The 18702-nt window shown below is 40.3% G+C and overlaps 2 protein-coding genes across 2 annotated transcripts in view; both read right to left on the reverse strand.

The window, feature by feature from the left end:
- LOC116159660 (beta-mannosidase-like) overlaps positions 1-18702 on the reverse strand; it is a 503499-nt gene that overhangs the window by 398341 nt on the left and 86456 nt on the right. The window lies entirely within an intron of this gene.
- LOC116159670 (dehydrogenase/reductase SDR family member 4-like) lies at positions 837-3426 on the reverse strand. Its single transcript, XM_031472704.1, has 7 exons — positions 3196-3426; positions 2567-2744; positions 2285-2359; positions 2081-2227; positions 1889-2026; positions 1791-1837; positions 837-1010 (listed from the first exon to the last, which is right to left on the reverse strand). The coding sequence occupies exons 1-7, from the start codon at positions 3309-3311 to the stop codon at positions 896-898; spliced, it is 816 nt and encodes a 271-aa protein (XP_031328564.1). The 5' UTR covers positions 3312-3426; the 3' UTR covers positions 837-895.

Consider the following 18702-nt stretch of genomic DNA (forward strand, 5'->3'; position numbering starts at 1 on the left):
TACCCTCAAAAGCAATGGAGCACTTCATCGACAAATCGTTTTTAGTTTACACGTACAGAACTCAACAACATTATTAAATAATTTGAAAAGAAAACTTGACTAACAATTAACGACACGTCATTAATTCGATTCCTCTTTCCAGGGAGATAAATTAGTCCAGGAAATATGTAATTTTAGGATGCAAAGTTCATATGGTAGTTCTGAACATAGTCTTGTTTTATGTTTTCTGTGCCTATGAATCCGAATTTTCAGCTTCCTACCAAAAATTCCCCCCCGCAACCCCCCAAATTTTGAAAAAAAGAAAAAATATCTATTTTAAAAAAAACCGTCATCTTGTTTATTTCAGAGAAAAATTATCTGGAAATTTTTAAAGTAGACAAAATTTGAGACAAAAAGATCAAATGACATTTTGACGTAGGGCGAATGGGTAGGGCGTTAGCGCGTCTCAGAACATGCGCCTTGGTGCCGTACGCACGCTGGGAAATTAATGGATAACTTTGGGTGGTTTAAGCCAGGGAGGTCGATGGTTCGAACCTGGACTGAGGTACGAATTTTTTATCAGTGGCAGAGATGGGAATTTCCTTAGATCGGTTTCGAACATTCTGTCGGCTACTCCGCATTAGGTTTTCCTGCAGCTTTCCTAATTCGTAAGTAAATACCGGAGTAGTATAGAACAGCTTTAAGACCTTCTGCAGGGGCACATCTAAAAAGCATTATGCGGGTCACTCTGTAATTGGGCGAAAGCCTGTTGAGGGCTCAGAACAAGAGAGTGACAATAAATAAATAAATAAAAAAGTAAATAAATAAATTCATAAATAAATAAATAAATAAATAAATACACATTTGACCTTTAATTAATTCCTTATTAACATTGCAACCGGTGTTGTTCTGCGGTCTATATCCTCGAAATCATACCTCCTGATATAACAATGGTCTCTCCCGTTATGAAACTTGCATCTTGTGACGCTAGAAACGCAACAACTCCAGAAACATCTTCCGTCTTTCCGCATCTGAAAAAAATCGTATTTTGGACAAGAATGTGCAAATTGTTGGATAGGTGGTTTTAAGGTTCCACTAACTGTAAAAAAATTGGAAACGCTCTGGGAGTCATCCAATTCGAAAGCTAAAGCATCATTTTTTTATTTAATTAATGAATGACTATGAACCTACGGTGATCGGGTTTGTCATATTGTTTTGTTATGAAAAGAAGTGACCAAATACAAATATCGGATGAATTTTACTAACAAATTGTTATATTTGGGGATTACTTTTTCCATAAAAAACAATAACATTTGAAAATGTAACGTTCCCGGCCAACTGTATCTTATAGAATATTCGATTCTGAACAAATTCATCCCTCTTCATTTTTTCCTCAGAGCAATAGTTGAAAATTGAAGTTAAAAACCCATTTTTTCTTCGTTTTTTGTTTCTAACAATATGTTCCAGGAATGTCCCTCCAGGCGGACTACGATTTTCGGATTTAGCGGATTTTTTTACTAATAGAATATACTTGGTTTCGTTGAGTGAAGTAACAACAGTTTAGAGTGGGTACTTTTGGAGCTAATTTGACTGGATTTATATTCCTAATTAAAAGAATTGTATAGAAACTGGCGGTAAGTTCTAAAATTTTGCAGACTCCACGTGGAAGCCAGTTTTTCTATTATCATTTCGATAAAACACTTATGATAACTATCTTTTAAAATTGTAGGGCACCGTACACTTCTGATGCGACGTGAGTTAATGAAGTAATAGCCTTTTTTACAGATGTTATGCGATACGTTTTGGATTACCTGTTTAGCGGCACGGTCTTTAAAAGTTCATCGAGATGTGGCCCGAGCTAAAATGTAAATGCCTTAAAATATTTACTTTAAGTTGCCGTATTGCTCACTATTCTTGCAAACTCGGTATCGATAATACCAGGCGCCACGCAATTCACTCTTATATTATATTCTGCAAATTCACCTGCCATTGCCTTAGTAAGGACCAGTAATCCACCCTTACTCACACTATATACAGCACCTCCAGCCTAACATTGCAAAAGAGTTAATGTTTTAGTAGAAACTTCGAGATGTCTTTGTACCTTGAACGGTGAATATGCAGCTATTGAACTCATAAAGATAATTGACCCTCCTCCTCGTTTTTGTATTAATGGCAAACTTTCTTTTGCAAGAAAAAATGACGCCTTCAGATTAGTATCCATCGTTTTATCCCACATACCTTCAGTGCACTAAAAACAGTAAAAATATGTACATCCGAAATAATACACAAACTTTTTGATATTTACGTCAACAATTTTACCCGGATTAGGATGAGCACCTGCGTTTTGAAACAAAATATCTATTCCTCCTAGATTTTCTGCCTGAAAAACACTAAGTTAAACTTTGTGCTGTACGTGTTTGTGTGATTTGCTTAATATTTTTTATGGGGGCATGGTATACTCTTGACTTGACTGGTTCAAAGGTAGCATACGGGTATGGCTCAGCTCATTTCCAAGAAGTATTTCGAATTTGTAAAAATGGGGTCGTCATATTACAACACAGTATCATGAAATGAGGAAATATTATACCTCATAAAGTAGAGCTCTTCTGTCGCTTTCTTTGGAAACATGGGAAGCTAATCCCGTAACTTCAAGCCCTTCACTATGTAGTGTTTGTAATGCTTCGTCAACATTTTTCTGTTTTCTACTGGAAATGATCACTTTAGCACCTTCTTGTGCAAATCTTCTTGCTGTGGCCAACCCAATTCTGTAACATCAATTGCATTTACATTTTTACAATAAATACTAAAAGTATGATAAATATTGAAACCTAGAAAACTGGTGATTGGTTTAGTATTATAAGAAAACTAGCTCAGCTGCGTTTCGTTAGTATTTTAACTTACAATAAACTGCACCAATATAGACAACGAGCGACAAGGTCACTTCCGGTTGACGAGTATCGACCGACATTTAATCACTTAGTCCCTTGACCATTGTTTATCTATTACTGAAAACAGAACTGGAAAATTCGAAACTGTTCGTGAGTTATCATGTACACAGACGGACGGACGGAAAGTTCAAAATCATAAATTCGCTTTTTGTCACTCATTAATTACAAAGGCACTTTTATAAAAAGATAATGTAGGTCATTCAGATTCTTTATGTAACCTGGATATTATATAAAAACATCTCTAACGGGAATCGTGGAAATTGCTTACCCCCGTGTGGCTCCCGAAATAAGGGCTACTTTACCCTTAAACCTTGAAGCTTGGCTGCAATGCCTAATGTACATATTTCCGATCATTGTTGAAATACATGTTGCTTTATTCATCATGATTGTGGATCGTCGATCGGTTTGAACTAACAAGACACCTTCACTAAATTACCTTGTGTAGGTATATGTAGGTTCACATAATGTTACGGAATTATAGTTACCTTGTACAAGCGAAGTAACATGCAAATTTTACTTCGGATCTTTGTATACTATGGGAAATAATTACACGGAATGTTATGGGGAGAATTTATTTTAAAAAAGGTTGAATAGTTAAAAACGACGTATATAATGTATTTATGTATATAGATGTGGCTCTCGGTTTAAACTGACAAAGATCTTATCTAGAATATGGTTTGCCAAAGTGGTTTCCCATGGATCGACATAAACGAAAACTGATTTTGGGGGTCGACTATTAATTAACATAAGTTCTTATTTGAATCGTAATTTGTATTAATAATTATAATTCCACTTAATGTTTACTGAATGTTATGTCTATTTAATTTGTTAAATTTTGTTGAGAAATAGATGATAAGCCAACCGCATAGTTTTTAAATTGGTAAATATTTTGTATCAATAGAAAAAAAAAACTAGAGATCGAATATAAGGCGAGTAACTTTAGGGCATTTTTCATGCATTGATCAGTATCTATTTGGAAAAAGGCGGTAGCTATGTTTTTCTTTACTAGAAAAATATAAAAATTTATATTTATTTATAGTAGCGTCCTATTTGACCGGACCATTTTCGCAAAGTTCATCTTTCTACTATAGATTTTTGATCCATAACCTATCAACGATAGGGGCGTCAGCTGGTTCAAAAGCGTGGCAAATTATAAAATACAAGGTTTCAATTTATGTATAATATTATTATACAGTATGTGATACCATTTTACTCATGTATTCTCTTTCAATAATATTTCTCTCCAATAATATGACATCAGCATGCATGGAAATGAGTACCTCATCAGTTTATGGTAAAAAAAAAAGGAAACCACTTGTTAGCTGACACGACAACGTGGAAAAATGTGTTAGCTGGGTCATCAAAATTCAAATTCGCCGCGCGCGCTAGCGCCCGCTAACTTTGGACGCCCAGCTAACAGGTTTTGCCACATTTAAATATCAGCTGACAGTTATTTATGCTCTTTTTACATTGTACACTATTATATATATAGATCTTTTGTTTATTTAACTATAAATTAACACTACGATTCTATAACTAAATTAATGAATTAAAATAATGAACAGATCAACTGCATATGCAAGCACAAGATGCAGGGAACGAAACCATTTTTCTTTTTGTAGCATGTGACATTCGAGCTGGTTTTGGCGGCGATACCTGAGGATCCTGTAACAGAGGTGGTGTTGGACTGCTGTCTATTAATCTAGAAGTCGGCTTGCTGGGTTCGGAGAATTCAATGAATGCAGGTTTGAGGTCGTCTGTGGAAATTGTTTTTTCTTTCCCATTTACTTCAATGACGTAGTTGCGATCGTTAATACGGCGTTTGACCAGATGTGGACCTGAATACGGAGGCTCCAGTGGGCTGCGTATTTTCCCAATCTTGTAGAACACGTGGGTGCAGGTGCGTAAGCTTGTGAAAAAGAATGGTTTGCTTCCTGCGTGATTCGACGCAGGAACTGGACGGATGGCTTGCGAGAGACAGCGCAGTTTGTCCAAAAAAGTTGTTTCAGAGACGGGCGGTTCTTGGGTGCGAAAGAACTCTCCCGGTATTCTCAACGAGGTTCCAAAAACCATTTCCGCCGGTGAGGCTTGCAAATCTTCTTTTAAAACTGTACGCATGCCGAGGAGAACCAAGGGCAGTGCTTGTGGCCACGGTGTCTGTGGGTGGCACATAAGGGCGGTTTTTAACGTTCTGTGGAGCCGCTCCACCATGCCATTTGCCTTAGGATGGTAAGGAGTCGTGTGCTGGTGTTTAGCTCCGATTCTACGATATAGAGCGGCAATTAATTTGGCCTCAAACTCCTTACCTTGGTCAGATGTAATTGTGAGCGGTGTTCCAAACATACAAATCCAATTCTCCCAAAGCGCTCGGGCAACCACTTCGGCTGACTTGTCTGTAATGGGGGCTGCGACAGGCCAACGAGAGAAACGGTCTATCACCGTTAAACAAAATTGTAACCCATCCGTGAGTGGAAGCTTGATGAGGTCCACATGGATGTGTTGGAACCTTGTGTTCGGTGTGTCGAATTTACCAAGTTCTGCGCGATTGTGCCTAGAGACCTTGGCACGTTGGCACTTTTCGCAATGCTGTGCCCATCGAAAGACGTCTTTTCTTAGGCTGGGCCAATAGTACGTTTCTTGTATCTTTTTTGCAGTGGCGCGACCACTTGGATGCGCCAGATTATGAACAGCATCGAAGACTTGACGTCGTAATTGAACTGGTATGTACGGCTTCAATAAATTGTTATAAGCCACGCAGTAAAGCATGTGGCCGTCGAGGTTGAGGGAACGTAGTTTGATTTTTGACTTACGGAGTAAGTGTGGCAGTTGCTCATCTGTAACTTGGGCCGTCGCTATCGTGGCCGCATCTAACATAGTTGGCCATGCGATGGTGCATGAGCGAGAGAGCGCGTCAGCGACACAGTTCTCTGCTCCTGGGGTGAACTCAAATCGTGCATCAAATTGAGCGATAAAATCCAGATGATTTACTTGCCTGGGAGATGCCTTATCTGCACGTTGGGCGAGGGCGTATACTAACGGCTTATGGTCCGTAGAAATTGTGAAAGGGCGTCCTTCGAGAATCCGCCTGAAGTTTTTGATTGCGGCGAACACTGCAAGGAGCTCACGATCATAGGTGCTGTATCGTTGCTCAGTGGGGGAGAGCTTGCGGGAAAAGAATGCCAAAGGAACCCATTTGTTTTCTTGCCACTGGTCTAGGGCGGCGCCAATGGCGTTGCTAGAAGCGTCCGTGCGAAGTGCGAGACGGGCTGCGGGCTCGAGAAAGGCGGCGCCGACAGCTTTAGCGATACTTGCGCGGCAATCGATGAATGCTTTTTCTTCCGCTTCAGACCACTGTAATTTAACCTGCTTTTTTGGAGCTCCTTTTAAAAACTCGGTCAATGGAGCCTGCAGGTGGGCTGCATGAGGGATGCAACGACGATAATGATTCATCACACCCAAAAAACGCCGAAGCTCAGTTCAATCGAGTGGCTTTGGGAAGTTGAGAATCGCTTGCACCTTGGCAGCGGGTGGTTTGAAGCCGTTTTTCGAAACATCATAGCCTGCGAAAATTACCTGTGATGCGCCCAGTGTTGACTTGGCCCAATTGGGATGGAGGTTTGCAGCTTGAAGCACTGTGAAGAGTTCAATGAGGTGATGCCGGTGCTCTTCGTGCGATTTGGAATGGACCAAGATGTCGTCGACGTAGCATTTGACAAAATCCATTTTTTTAAGGAGATGATTCATTGTCCGCTGGAGGGTCTGGGCGGCGTTGCGAAGTCCCATTGGCATACCAATGAATTCGTACAACCCAAAAGGCGTTGTAACGGCGGTTTTTGCAATATCCTTGGCTGCCACAGGGATTTGATAGAAAGCGCGATGGAGATCCACGACGGAAAATACCGATCCTTTGCTTTCCTGTAGAAGATCCTCTATGATAGGTAGAGGGTAGCGGTCAGGGACTGTGGTGGCATTCAGACGTCTATAATCCCCTGTCGCTCGCCAACCGCCACCTTTTTTTGGTACCATATGTAAAGGACTGGCCCACTGACTTGAAGAAGGCCGGATAACTCCACTTTTCAACAGTAAATCAAATTCATTTTTCGCAGCTGCTAGACGCTTTCCAGACGCGACGGGGACGGTCAAAAACTGGATGTCCATTAGTAACAATGACGTGTTGTACTGGAAAGTCGGACAGGACTGCCATCGTTTTGCGATTAGCCGGCGAGCTCTGGAACTCACGGACAAGCCGCGCATAAACGGACCCAAGGTCACCGTCGGGCACACTGACACCTGGAGCAATTGCCACGCTATGCACTTCTGCTGGCGCGAGTTGAGCAGGAGTCGATAGTGATGTTAGCGGGTCGATAATGCATTTTTGTCGCAAGTCGATGATAAGGCCAAAATTCTGCAGAAAATCGGCTCCAAGGATTGCCAATTGGACGTCAGCAATGGTGAAGTGCCAGGTAAAATCTCGCCGGAGACCAATATTCAGTGATAATTCTTTCGTGCCATAAGTTGCGATGACAGAAGAATTGGCTGCGTGCAGGTCCAGCTCTTGCCGTGGAAGGCGCTTTGATATCGCCTTTCTGGGGATGAGTGAGATTACGGATCCGGAGTCCACTAGGAATCGCATGGATGTGCGTTTATCTGTGACAAGAAGGCGGTTTTCAATGAGTAACTCACCAACGGCGACCACCTTATGCGGCGTCGGTGGACCTAGTTTTCCGAAGCCTTGGCGTATGAACATGGGGAGTGACAATATTTCGCCTGCAAGCCAAATCGATTATGATACCAGCACACGCGTTCAGATCGAGCAGATGTGGAAGAGCTCTCCCGCGCTTGAGATGGCGTCCGTGAGCGACTGCGACCTCTTCGTGGCCCAACTGATGTGCGCGGAGCACCTGCCACCAGCGACTTGATATTTGCGGTTAGCTGATTGATTGAAGTGCGCAATGAAACCAACTCGGCGGCAACCATATCGGCCTGCGGGTGCGATGGTTTGAATGGCTGCGTCACGGCTGCCAGGTTGGAGCTGCTGGTTGATGTGGACACCACTGTCGGGTTGAGGTCCTCAATTTCGTCGGCGGCAACTGCCAATTCCTCGAGATTGGATGCTTTAAATACCTGCAGCAAACGTCGCGTGGTTGGCGGCAATAAGTCGAGCCATTTTACACGAAGGACATCATTTGAAGCGCGATCTCCGGCTAAAAGCTGCATTTGCCGTAGTAGCTGTGAGGGCTTGCGGTCGCCCAGCTCGAGACCTGTAAGAGCTTTGTGCAATTGCCTATCAGCGGAGTCCATCAAGCGTGCAAGTATCGCGGTTTTAAGGGCGGTATATTTCTCTGCAGTCGGGGGCGAACGCAAAATGTCTGCAACTTCGACTACCGTATTGGGATCAAGGTTCGCCACAGCTAGATTGTATTTTGTAGAGTCTGTTGTGATACGGTGTACAGCGAAGACGGCTTCGACTTGTACAAACCAAAGTTCAGGATTCGCGCGCCAGAACGGTGGCAATTTACAACGATCCACGGAAACAGCGGTTGGCACATTTTCAGTAGCCGCGGGAGGTTGACCGGGAAGATTATCGTTTGGCATATTAGGTCGTTATTTAAAATTATCTTTAAACGACGAATCGACAAGATGGCGTGTCTTTATCAGAATACCGCAGACAATTGCGCGAAGGCGAGATAACCGAATTTTTAATCGTGTTGTTCACGTAGGTATATAACTCGTTTTTTAATCGGGGTCACCACTATAGATCTTTTGTTTATTTAACTATAAATTAACACTACGATTCTATAACTAAATTAATGAATTAAAATAATGAACAGATCAACTGCATATGCAAGCACAAGGCACAAGGTAACAACGGCAATGAATTTCATTGACGTATCTCCCTCATTTTTCATGACGCCCTCTATCGGTCTTAGAGCGCAATCTTAGTGATCGCCGCTTTGGTACCGGCGCTACATATATACCATTTTCAGCTTTGCGAAAATGGTCCGAAAAACAATTTTTTTACGTGTTTCTTAGCCTCTCATACCCACACGCCACGTAGTCGCGCCAGCTGACGCTTGTTTTAAGTGTTAACTAAGTAAAAACTACCAGGCAGAATAAAAAGTAATTGTGCGAAAATGACCCGTAAAAATAGGACGCTACCTCCCGTACTATTAGAAATTATAAGTGTCCGTGTTAGAGTCTTGTTTGTTCGGTATCTTTACGTTAATTGAAATTAAGGTACACCCTAGGATTCTAAATCTACACAAACATAAACTTTAATTGGCTTGGCCGCGCGGACCAATCATACGACGTTATTGCGTAGTCTACGGTCCGCTGTTGCGCGGTCGCCACAATACTCTCCCTCCAGCGTAGTATAGCGGTAATAAACTCGTTACACTTCGCTGGGAACTTAGCCGCTCTCCCTGATCTTGTTTGTAGCTGACCTAGGGGCTGACAGCTTGTTTTTGGATTTGCATGGGGCCGCTGCGGTGGTTGTACCGCAGGTACGTTTATTGTGCCGTTTGGGGTGAGGCGGTCGATCGATATTCTGTCAGTGCGCCCATTTAAATCGATGAGAAAACATTTTTCAAGCCTCTCGATTACTTGGTAGGAGCCTTGATTCGTAAGAATGTTGCAGTGACCTCTTCCTTCCGCACAACAAGCTCGGGGTGGACAAACACTTTAGAATTTCCATAAACGAGTGCAGCAGGGGCATAACCAGAATCATCTGAGGGAGTTGCACGTAGGCCGAAGAGTCGAAATGGGGCGGTGATGGCGGTCTTTCCAATATCTGCTGGCTCGACAGGCATTTGAGATATCTGAGGCACATCTTGCATGTGCGGAAGGGGATATCTATCCGGGATTGTTGATGCATTCCGCTGCCTATAATCACCGCACGCTCTCCAGGACCATCCTTTTTGGAAAGGTGAAGCGGGCTGGTCCAAGGGGATTGCGATGGACGACATTCGTGCGAACTCGGCTCGTGCAGCAGCAAGTCGATGTCCTAAGAGGCGTCGTGGTCTCGAAAACACAGGGTGTTAGGAAGTGGTGTGTCACCGTGTCTGTTGGCACCCGCGACACGGTTACACTTTGGTATCGTCTACGAAAGGTCCTGAACTATGTACAGTACGCACTGAACAACTCGAGTCCGCACGCGAAAAAGGACCAACGCGTAATAACAATAACGTGGCGGTAGCAACACTGGTCGTACCCTGAAGTCGAACCGCTCCTTGATGGACCTGGGACGATGTCGCTGCCGATCCGTGCTTCTTTCGCGATCACGCAACTGAAGCGCGTTGATTTTTGGTTGCCAAGCTGTCCACCGTGACTGTTAGTTTTATAAACGCAGCTTCCCATTCACTTGTTGTTGGCCTTTGGTGGATTATGTGTTGCCACCTCGGCCACCACGCGTTGATCATAAACTTGTGGAGATTGTCCGCCATCGTTGCCAATTTCTCAAGGTTTTCGGCGCTAACAGTAAGTATGGCTTGGTGCTGCTGTGGCAGTCGAGACAACCAAAGGGTTTTCAGGATGTCGTCACCGATACGCGCACCTCCTAGACTGCAGAGACGTAGTAGGGGTTGAGAAAGTTTCAGGTCACCCAATTCTAAATCCATGAGGAGTTTCTTAAGTCGTCGCTCCTCGCAGTCCGTGAAACATTCGGTGAGTCGCCTATTAAGAGTCCCATACTTGTCTGTTTCGGGAGGTGTGTTGGTGATGTCTGCCACTTGCGAGAGGATTTCGGAATCGATGGCGGCGACGGCTGTGTAATATCGGGTGGTGTCGCTCGCGACGCCTGAAATTGAACTGTGCCACCAGTTGGTGGAACCATAGGGTTTGGTCCAAAATGGTGGAGGTTTAATTGCCACTCCATGGACAACGGAAGGTTTTGAATGCTCTTGGTCTGGTCGTGGTACGTCGTTCGGCATGGTTGAGGGCTTCCGCGTTGGCCGTGCCGTCGGGTTAGCTGGCTACGGGCTACTGGCGCTGTTATGAACGGTTCTTTTAGTTTTCTTACGCAAGCGTACTGAAAAGTACGGTTTTACGTTGTACGCTGGTTGTATCAATTATGTAGCGCGGCGCGGCGCTAAATAAAATGTATTTTAGCACAAAACTGTGTCCTTAATCCATTATTATCGTTCCTACATGGAGGTGGTACTTAAAAATAATATGAGACTAGAGGAAGAAAACATAAAATTACTGCGTACAGCACAAGTCTGTGATGCTATAACAAAACAAAAAAAAAACCTAGAAAAAAACTACCACAAAAGTAAACACTATCTTCTTTCCAAAATAATTGAATCCGTCCCTTTGCATTATATTACTGCCAAAATCAAGGTATGAAAGCAGAACTGGGTAGGATTATAGAATTTGAAGAGTTCAACCGTTTGTGACGATGGGCCCGCAGGATGCGGATGGCGGCCAGTTGTGTTGGCGGCAAAGTTACGTTGGTGAAATTACGGTGGCGAAATTACGACGACGATATGGCCGGGCTCGTTCTCAACATAGTAAAAAGCTAGCGTTTCAAACACTGCCATAAACGTATGTGATAATTTAGAAAACCTCCCATCTAATTATTACAAAGTGACTAACTAACTGAGACGATAATAAATATTTATTGTTAGTATGTCCTAAAACATTATCATAAAATATTTAGTGTCCATATTTCACAATAAATAATGCTTATACTTACCACTAGATTAAATGCCCATAAATCATGTGTAACGTTTGATGTAATTTGTATTCCTTTCTGATGATGAACTTGTTTGTTTCGATAGCATTTTTTCATTAAAGTTTTATAGTCCTAAAAATAACTTGGAGGAGATAAACGCCGCGGCATTGGATTTAAGTGGATTAAATTAGAAGAATTACTATAACATATACTCTTAAATAAGTCTATAACTGAAAACCAAACATGGGAACGCAGTAATTGCTACATATTGCAGCTATTAAAAGTAACTACACTTAATCATAGTGTAAAAAATAAATTTACGCTATGATTTAATACACAAAATTGCTAAATTGTTTTCCAGGCGTGTAGTACAATTTTTAATGTCATTCGGGTTGACGCACCATTCAATTAATCAAATTCTTTAAATGGTATTTCATTTTAGTAGTTATAGTCTCTGCAACTAACATAAAAAAATGAAAAAAAGGTTTTACGCCTTAGGGCGAGTAATTAAGGCGCATTTTTCATGAAATGATCAGTACTTCCCGAAAGCACATGTAATGGACTATTTGTGTGTACAAAGGAAAATAAGTTATGGCACAATTAATATTTTTATAAATAATACGGGTAGCACTGCGTAATGTACGCATGCGCATACCTGGTGTTTAAAATATGCGATATGTTTGCCTCTACTAGAAGAATCTTGAGCTAAAATTTAAAAAAAAATCTCTATAAATAAAAAAGTGGACGTGCAGTATGTACTAGTTAGTGTTAAGCAAAGAAAAAGTTATAGCCTGTTAGTATTTGTAACATATTGGTATGAGCGACGGAGGGTGGAGAGCGACCACGTTCTCCCCAAATATGTACGTGTGAGTGAACACTTACTTGTACTGCTCCAAACACTACGATGGTTCTAAAGGACCATCGCCATGTTTCATTCAAAGATGACAGGTTGGATCCCACATTGCAGGATTTTATTTTGCAGTGCCAGATTTTATCCCATCAAGCAACAGTATCGAATTAGGTAATTAAAAAAAGTATTGTACCACGTCGCGTCTTTTGGGTATGTATTTGTGACCAGAAACTGAACTTGAAATTGTTTGTAGAATAGTTTCTTATATGTTTATCTTGCAAGCACAATGCCAAAAATTTGTTAACGTTGTATTAATCGGTTTACTATGCATAAGAACTGAGTGCAGCTCCATCATGTGATTTGGAATTTGGTACAACACCCGGCCAACAAGGAACCTCGAGCAATGAGTACGTGGAAAACCTGCATCATAGATTGAGTACCATGCATGGTAAGGTTTTCCATAATATACACTTAGCTGGCAATAGGATGAAAGTGCAGTACGACGTGAAGACCCAGGTTGGTGGATATCAACCTGGAGATCTTGATTTGTTGTATGGCCCCTAGAGGAGACGCGGGCTATCCCCGAATTTACAAAAAGCTTGGAAAGGACCGTATACATTTCTTTATTTTCTGGTACCAAATGACCAGTCCTCTGATAAGCCTAGTTACACAGTTTTTTGGAATCCCCTATAGCACTTGAAACGACAACTACAGATCGGATGTGGTTTTAATACGTTTAACTGGCGCATCGTGCGCAATATGATGGTATTCCAGGGCACCGGAGGTGGAAATATTGACCTGTTGCTTTAACCCCAGACTAACCGTATAACCGATTCGTAAGGCGGTGGATTACATTTTCTTCAAGAATGGAAACTGCACGAGAGATCGTCGTGAAGTACCGCCATTTCGTGTTATAGAACCAGAGTTACCTGGGACTGTGTTTCCGCTACAACCGTCGTCCATTGATTTTTCTTTGCACACGTTATAATTTTCCTTCTAAAAAAATTTTGCAGTGGCGCGATGAAATACGATTTGACGCTTTTGATATGGTTTCGTTATTCATGTATAGAAAGAAAGTTGTTTTCGGGTCTTCACTGTGATGATTAAACGATGTAATGTACGGTTTCTTTTTCCGGCCTCAGAACCTCTGTTGTAGGTACCGAAATGGGTCGGTTTCTGTTGAATTCCACTTGATACTTGATTCTTTTCCATCATTTTCAATGCAGAATACTTTAGTAGAGTTAATAGGGTCTCTCTCTTATTATGGATCCTGAACAGGCTTTCGCCCAATTATAACATGACCCGCATATTGCTTTTTAGAGGTGCCCCTGCAGAAGGTCTTAAGTTGTTCTATACTACTCCGGTATTTACCTTACGAATTAGGAAAACTGCAGGAAAACCTAATTCTGAGTAGCCGGCAGAATGTTCGTAACGAAATTCCTATCTCTGCACCACAGATGAAAAATTGACCTCAACGCAGGTTCGAACACCCGACCTCCCGGACAGACGGACGACCCTCTAGACCATCATACAACTCACTATTGTTAGGTTTGATTTATATGCATTTTTGTAACAATAAATTAATGTATATTATATAGAAAATAGACTGCATGTAACTGAGTTGTCTACCCAGATACCTAGCTTCTCAAAAATAATTTAATCTTTGAAACATTATAATATTATGGTAGAAGTTATTCGGAATGTAAATAGGACAACGAAATACTCATCCAACAGATATGTAGGACTTTCAGTCAATTAAATTCAGGACTAAAATGCTAGCGATGTTGACAAGCACTAATTGACATTTATTACATGAACATGTTTGTAGGAAGGTTAATAAAATAAATCCACTTTACTTAATTATTGCTAGAAAGTATCTCTTCAGAATTTAATTGAAATGACGTCAAAGAACGTTCAAATAATAAACGGTTGATTTGCAACGATAGAGCCTATTCTAATATTAACGCCACTTAATGAATTCATAAATTGACGGGAACGTTGCTGTGAGAAGATGGGACGTCTTTACGGTGGTAAATGTACGGCGTTAAGTTTTCAAGCACCGAGACGCTCTTGACAGCTGATACATGTCGGCAGCTGAATGTCGCGTAACTTGAAAGTTTTAACAAACTATATTTATGTTGATTTGCTGACTTTGCTTCGGTCGCAACATGCCTGGATGTGGATAATCCATAAACTTGTCCCAACTGCTGATATGGCGTGGCAGGTACTGTCTATTCCATTATTCAACTTTAATTGGTGTGACGTCGGACATTCGGGTGCATTCACCCGAATGGACAGGCCTTTTCATCTCGACGAGAGCGTCATGCATCATATCCACTAGCGTCTTATTTCGTAATAAGTTTCGAGTTGCTGTCATAAAAATCAAATTCATTTATCTTATTTTATTGCGTGCCGCTAACATATTACGCTCGCAATATCGAATGAAAAATGCGTTATGAAATTGCAAATATTTCTCCCGCTTCAACTACCGACCATATATTACGATGAGTCGAAGTTTTAAAAATGCAGAAGCGAGCCGCACACTATGTCACTGTCAGCGTATAATTACCCGTCACCGTACTAGACAGACACGACATCCGTTGCTTCGGCTGCCTGGTAAGAGCCAAACGAGCCGCGACAGGTGAGACTTAATAAAATACACGCACTGGTGTCAAAGCGTAACCCCTTTTTCTAGAAGACTGTAACTTTCGATTTTCGTAGCTTCAAATGATGTTGGCAGCAGTTACCTTGCTTACAAGCCAAACACTTGTTCAAATTATATGATAAATTAGATCTCCGTGAATACATTAAGGATGAGGTAGTAATATAAAGCGTTTAATCTTAGTCGATCTTATATAGTGATTAATGACATACAACACATTGAAGTAGTTATCTTTAGTTTTCATTTACACGAGTTCATCTGTTTTGTCATAAATCAACAGTTTTTCAATTAACTGAAGTGCTTATCCGCAGTGCTCTAAATAGCGAATCGGTTATTAGTGCTGAAGCAGATTGTAAATGGGTTAGAATTCAATGTACACCAATGTACAAAACCCCATTGTACCTATGCCGTTTTCCGAAGATCCGGTTTTGAAAAATCACGGCCAATTTCACAAGAGCCCCGAAAAGATCACAAAACTATTAATGTACCTTCTCCAAAATTCAATGTACCAAAACTGGTTTTCTGGTTTCGAAGTTGTCGCAAAACAATGTATTCTTTGTTCAATTCCAAAGCAAAAATGAATCATTAAATGTTCATGAAACTTGGTACAATAGTTAAGGGCGATGTATATGAGTGAGCCATGTTTAGATAAATAAATAAAATAGAAAGTTTACTCAAAAAGTGACTTTGATCTGAAATCGTAAATAATAAATAGGTGTAAAACAAAAATTGGAAATAGTAATTTCCACAAATAATGACAGAGTTGCATGAGATATATACTATTTTTAGCATTAATTGTATATATAATTTTAATAAAAAACCGTGTGCAGTTAACATTCAATTAAAAGTCTCCTACCCTCAACTAGACCCGCCCATTGCACTTATTTTGGCCAATTAGCAGGTACACTAATTTTGTAGTATGTAAACAATAGATCCTACGGATACCTAAATGCTTTTATTATGATTATTGCAATAAATAAATAGACACGGTAATGTTAGAAAAACGTTAATCTGCACATTGACGGGTTAATCTGCAGATTAACGGTTCAGATTCGTGCGAGATGTCCTTTCAATTAGCTGCAATCTGTAGATTACCTAGTTAATCTGCACATTAACACATTCTAGATTGTTAAAGTGCGAAAAAGTATTGAAAAGAGCAATACAAACACGTGACTCTCGTATACAATAAATGATTTCATTGCAGTAAGGTTCTAAAAAGGTTTTTTTAATTATACCTGCATTAGCATTATTTACAACATTGCTCTAAATTAATTACCTAGGGGAGAAAATATTTCGATATACTGAAATTAGAAGAAACCGGTTCTACACCCTGTATATATTGCTGTGTGCCCCACGTTGGGCGCCAAATAATAATGCTGTGTGTCCTGGTCCGTAGGCCAGAAAGACCGTACACAAAACACCTACACAAAACCCTAGCTAGCTCTTTACTTTTGTTTTTTTAACACGGGACCAGACTTCTCCCCAGCACAGAGGAGAGATTAGACTCTGCTCTCAGTTAACCTGTTAACTTCTTACAGATAGCGGGTCAAACCAAATACCTTAAACTACAAACTGGACTGCAAAATTTTGAATAATTAAAATGGACCTTGGGCAAGCATCCAATCCACACACAGGCAAATTATAACTGAAGTCATTAGAATGAAACAGACAAAAGTTAATGTGAATATTACAAAAGTGTGATTTAATCGTAACACACACACAAGGAAAATGATACAAAAACACAAACAATTGTTACAAAAAGACTAAAATTAAGACTTAATTAGGTACTCACATTACATGTCCGAGAAATGTAATCCAAATAAACGGTATCCTTACACAAAACACAAAAACAATTTTCAATTATACAATTACACTATAACGACCGGATAACCGCAGCATCTTCTTTTCGGGTAGACAAGAACTCAACTTCCAACTGAGTCACATTGACAACTTACGGGGGCGCCGAACAAACACCTCTCCTTGCAGCACCTTATTAGATGGCGAAAACGTCACAACGTAGACAAATAATTAGCCGTAATTCGGCTTCCGGCTTCACACACGAAACTTCTTCCAACTCACATAAGACAAAACTTTCAATGCTGGCCGTGACTTCAGATGAAAACTAGCTGGCCGCGACTCGTGGCAAAAAGCTGGTTTAAATTCTCCAACGACACGTAGCTCTACGTAACCTGTCACTAAACGCGATTTAAATCTTCAAAGGAACGTAGTTCCGCACTGAACTTGGCCAAATGCTGATTTAAAACTTCAACGGAACGTAGTTCCGCTCTTAACTTGGCAAAAAGCCGATTGGCTGCACTATGTCCCTAAACGTGGCATAAAGCGACGCTATACCTGATCACGTCTTATTTAAAGCGAAACCCTTCTTCCGAAAATCAAAATTATAACAACCAATGATACACAGTTGACAACAGAAAATATACCCTCAACTTAGGTTAAAAGACCAAGATAATATAGAGGTCGAATTGTTTTACTAAACAAATTCTTATCAGACATCAATTAACTAAAATACTAGGAAACATAAAAATTCATCTCTTTTAACTACACAGAAAAGGCGATAAATCACATCCACCTGTTAATTAAATTAAGCATTTACAATTGATAACAGATAAAGACCAATACAAAAATCTCAGAAATTTCTACGTTACATAAAATAAAAAGGTAAACAAAAACAATCGTGGCCGCTTTCTCGTATGACAATAATTTGCGTGCCGTCACATAGACCAACGACAAATTAATAATTTAATTATGAATGTTAATTACACAAAAATGAGACCGCCCTTGTCCATCTTAATCAAAATTTCCAAAATTTCATCCTGCCGGACGAAATAAACAACAATTATATACATACGTATGTATACATTTCTGGCACAATGAGCTCCTCATTTCAGATTTTTAAAAATCACAGATGTAAAATATTGCATCTGTGCTACTAGGCCAATTAAACAGTACCTACCCAAAATGTTTTTACGCAGAAAACGATTGAAAAAATTTATAAAGAGAATGGCAAAATGTAATTGCTTCCTAAATTAAACAGAATTTTATAAAAAATATTAATTCTTCCTGAATTACGTGAAGGCCGAGTCTCGTGAACTATGACGATTAGGGACCGTACTTTAGAAACAATAATTAAAATGCAATTTATGTTATTAATTATTTTTTTGACATTGTAGCCCACTACATTATTTATTATTATTTTATGGAGATAACATAAACATGACATCACAGCGTCATAACTATTAACATATTAATTGAATTGAGTTATTTACATTATCATTAATGCAATAGTCGTAATTAATTGTACTTTGTCTACTATCACTTCCTTTATTAGGTAAAAATTTTGGTCCGAGGCGGAATACCAAAAAGATGAAAAAAGGGCTCTAATAAGTTAAATAATTCAATAATGTTATATTTGTCAATACTTTATAACAAAAGAATATTTCTACTAAAGAAACGGGTTTGATAGCATAACCCGTAAAATTGAAAGAATTTACATTATTAATAAAATTGTCTACAGGTAAACTTGTTTTCCTGTTTACTAATTATCCACACACTCTTTCGCGGGAATGCGGAG

Source organism: Photinus pyralis, unplaced genomic scaffold, assembly GCF_008802855.1.
Source record: "Photinus pyralis isolate 1611_PpyrPB1 unplaced genomic scaffold, Ppyr1.3 Ppyr1.4_LG1, whole genome shotgun sequence".
NCBI lineage: Eukaryota > Metazoa > Arthropoda > Insecta > Coleoptera > Lampyridae > Photinus > Photinus pyralis.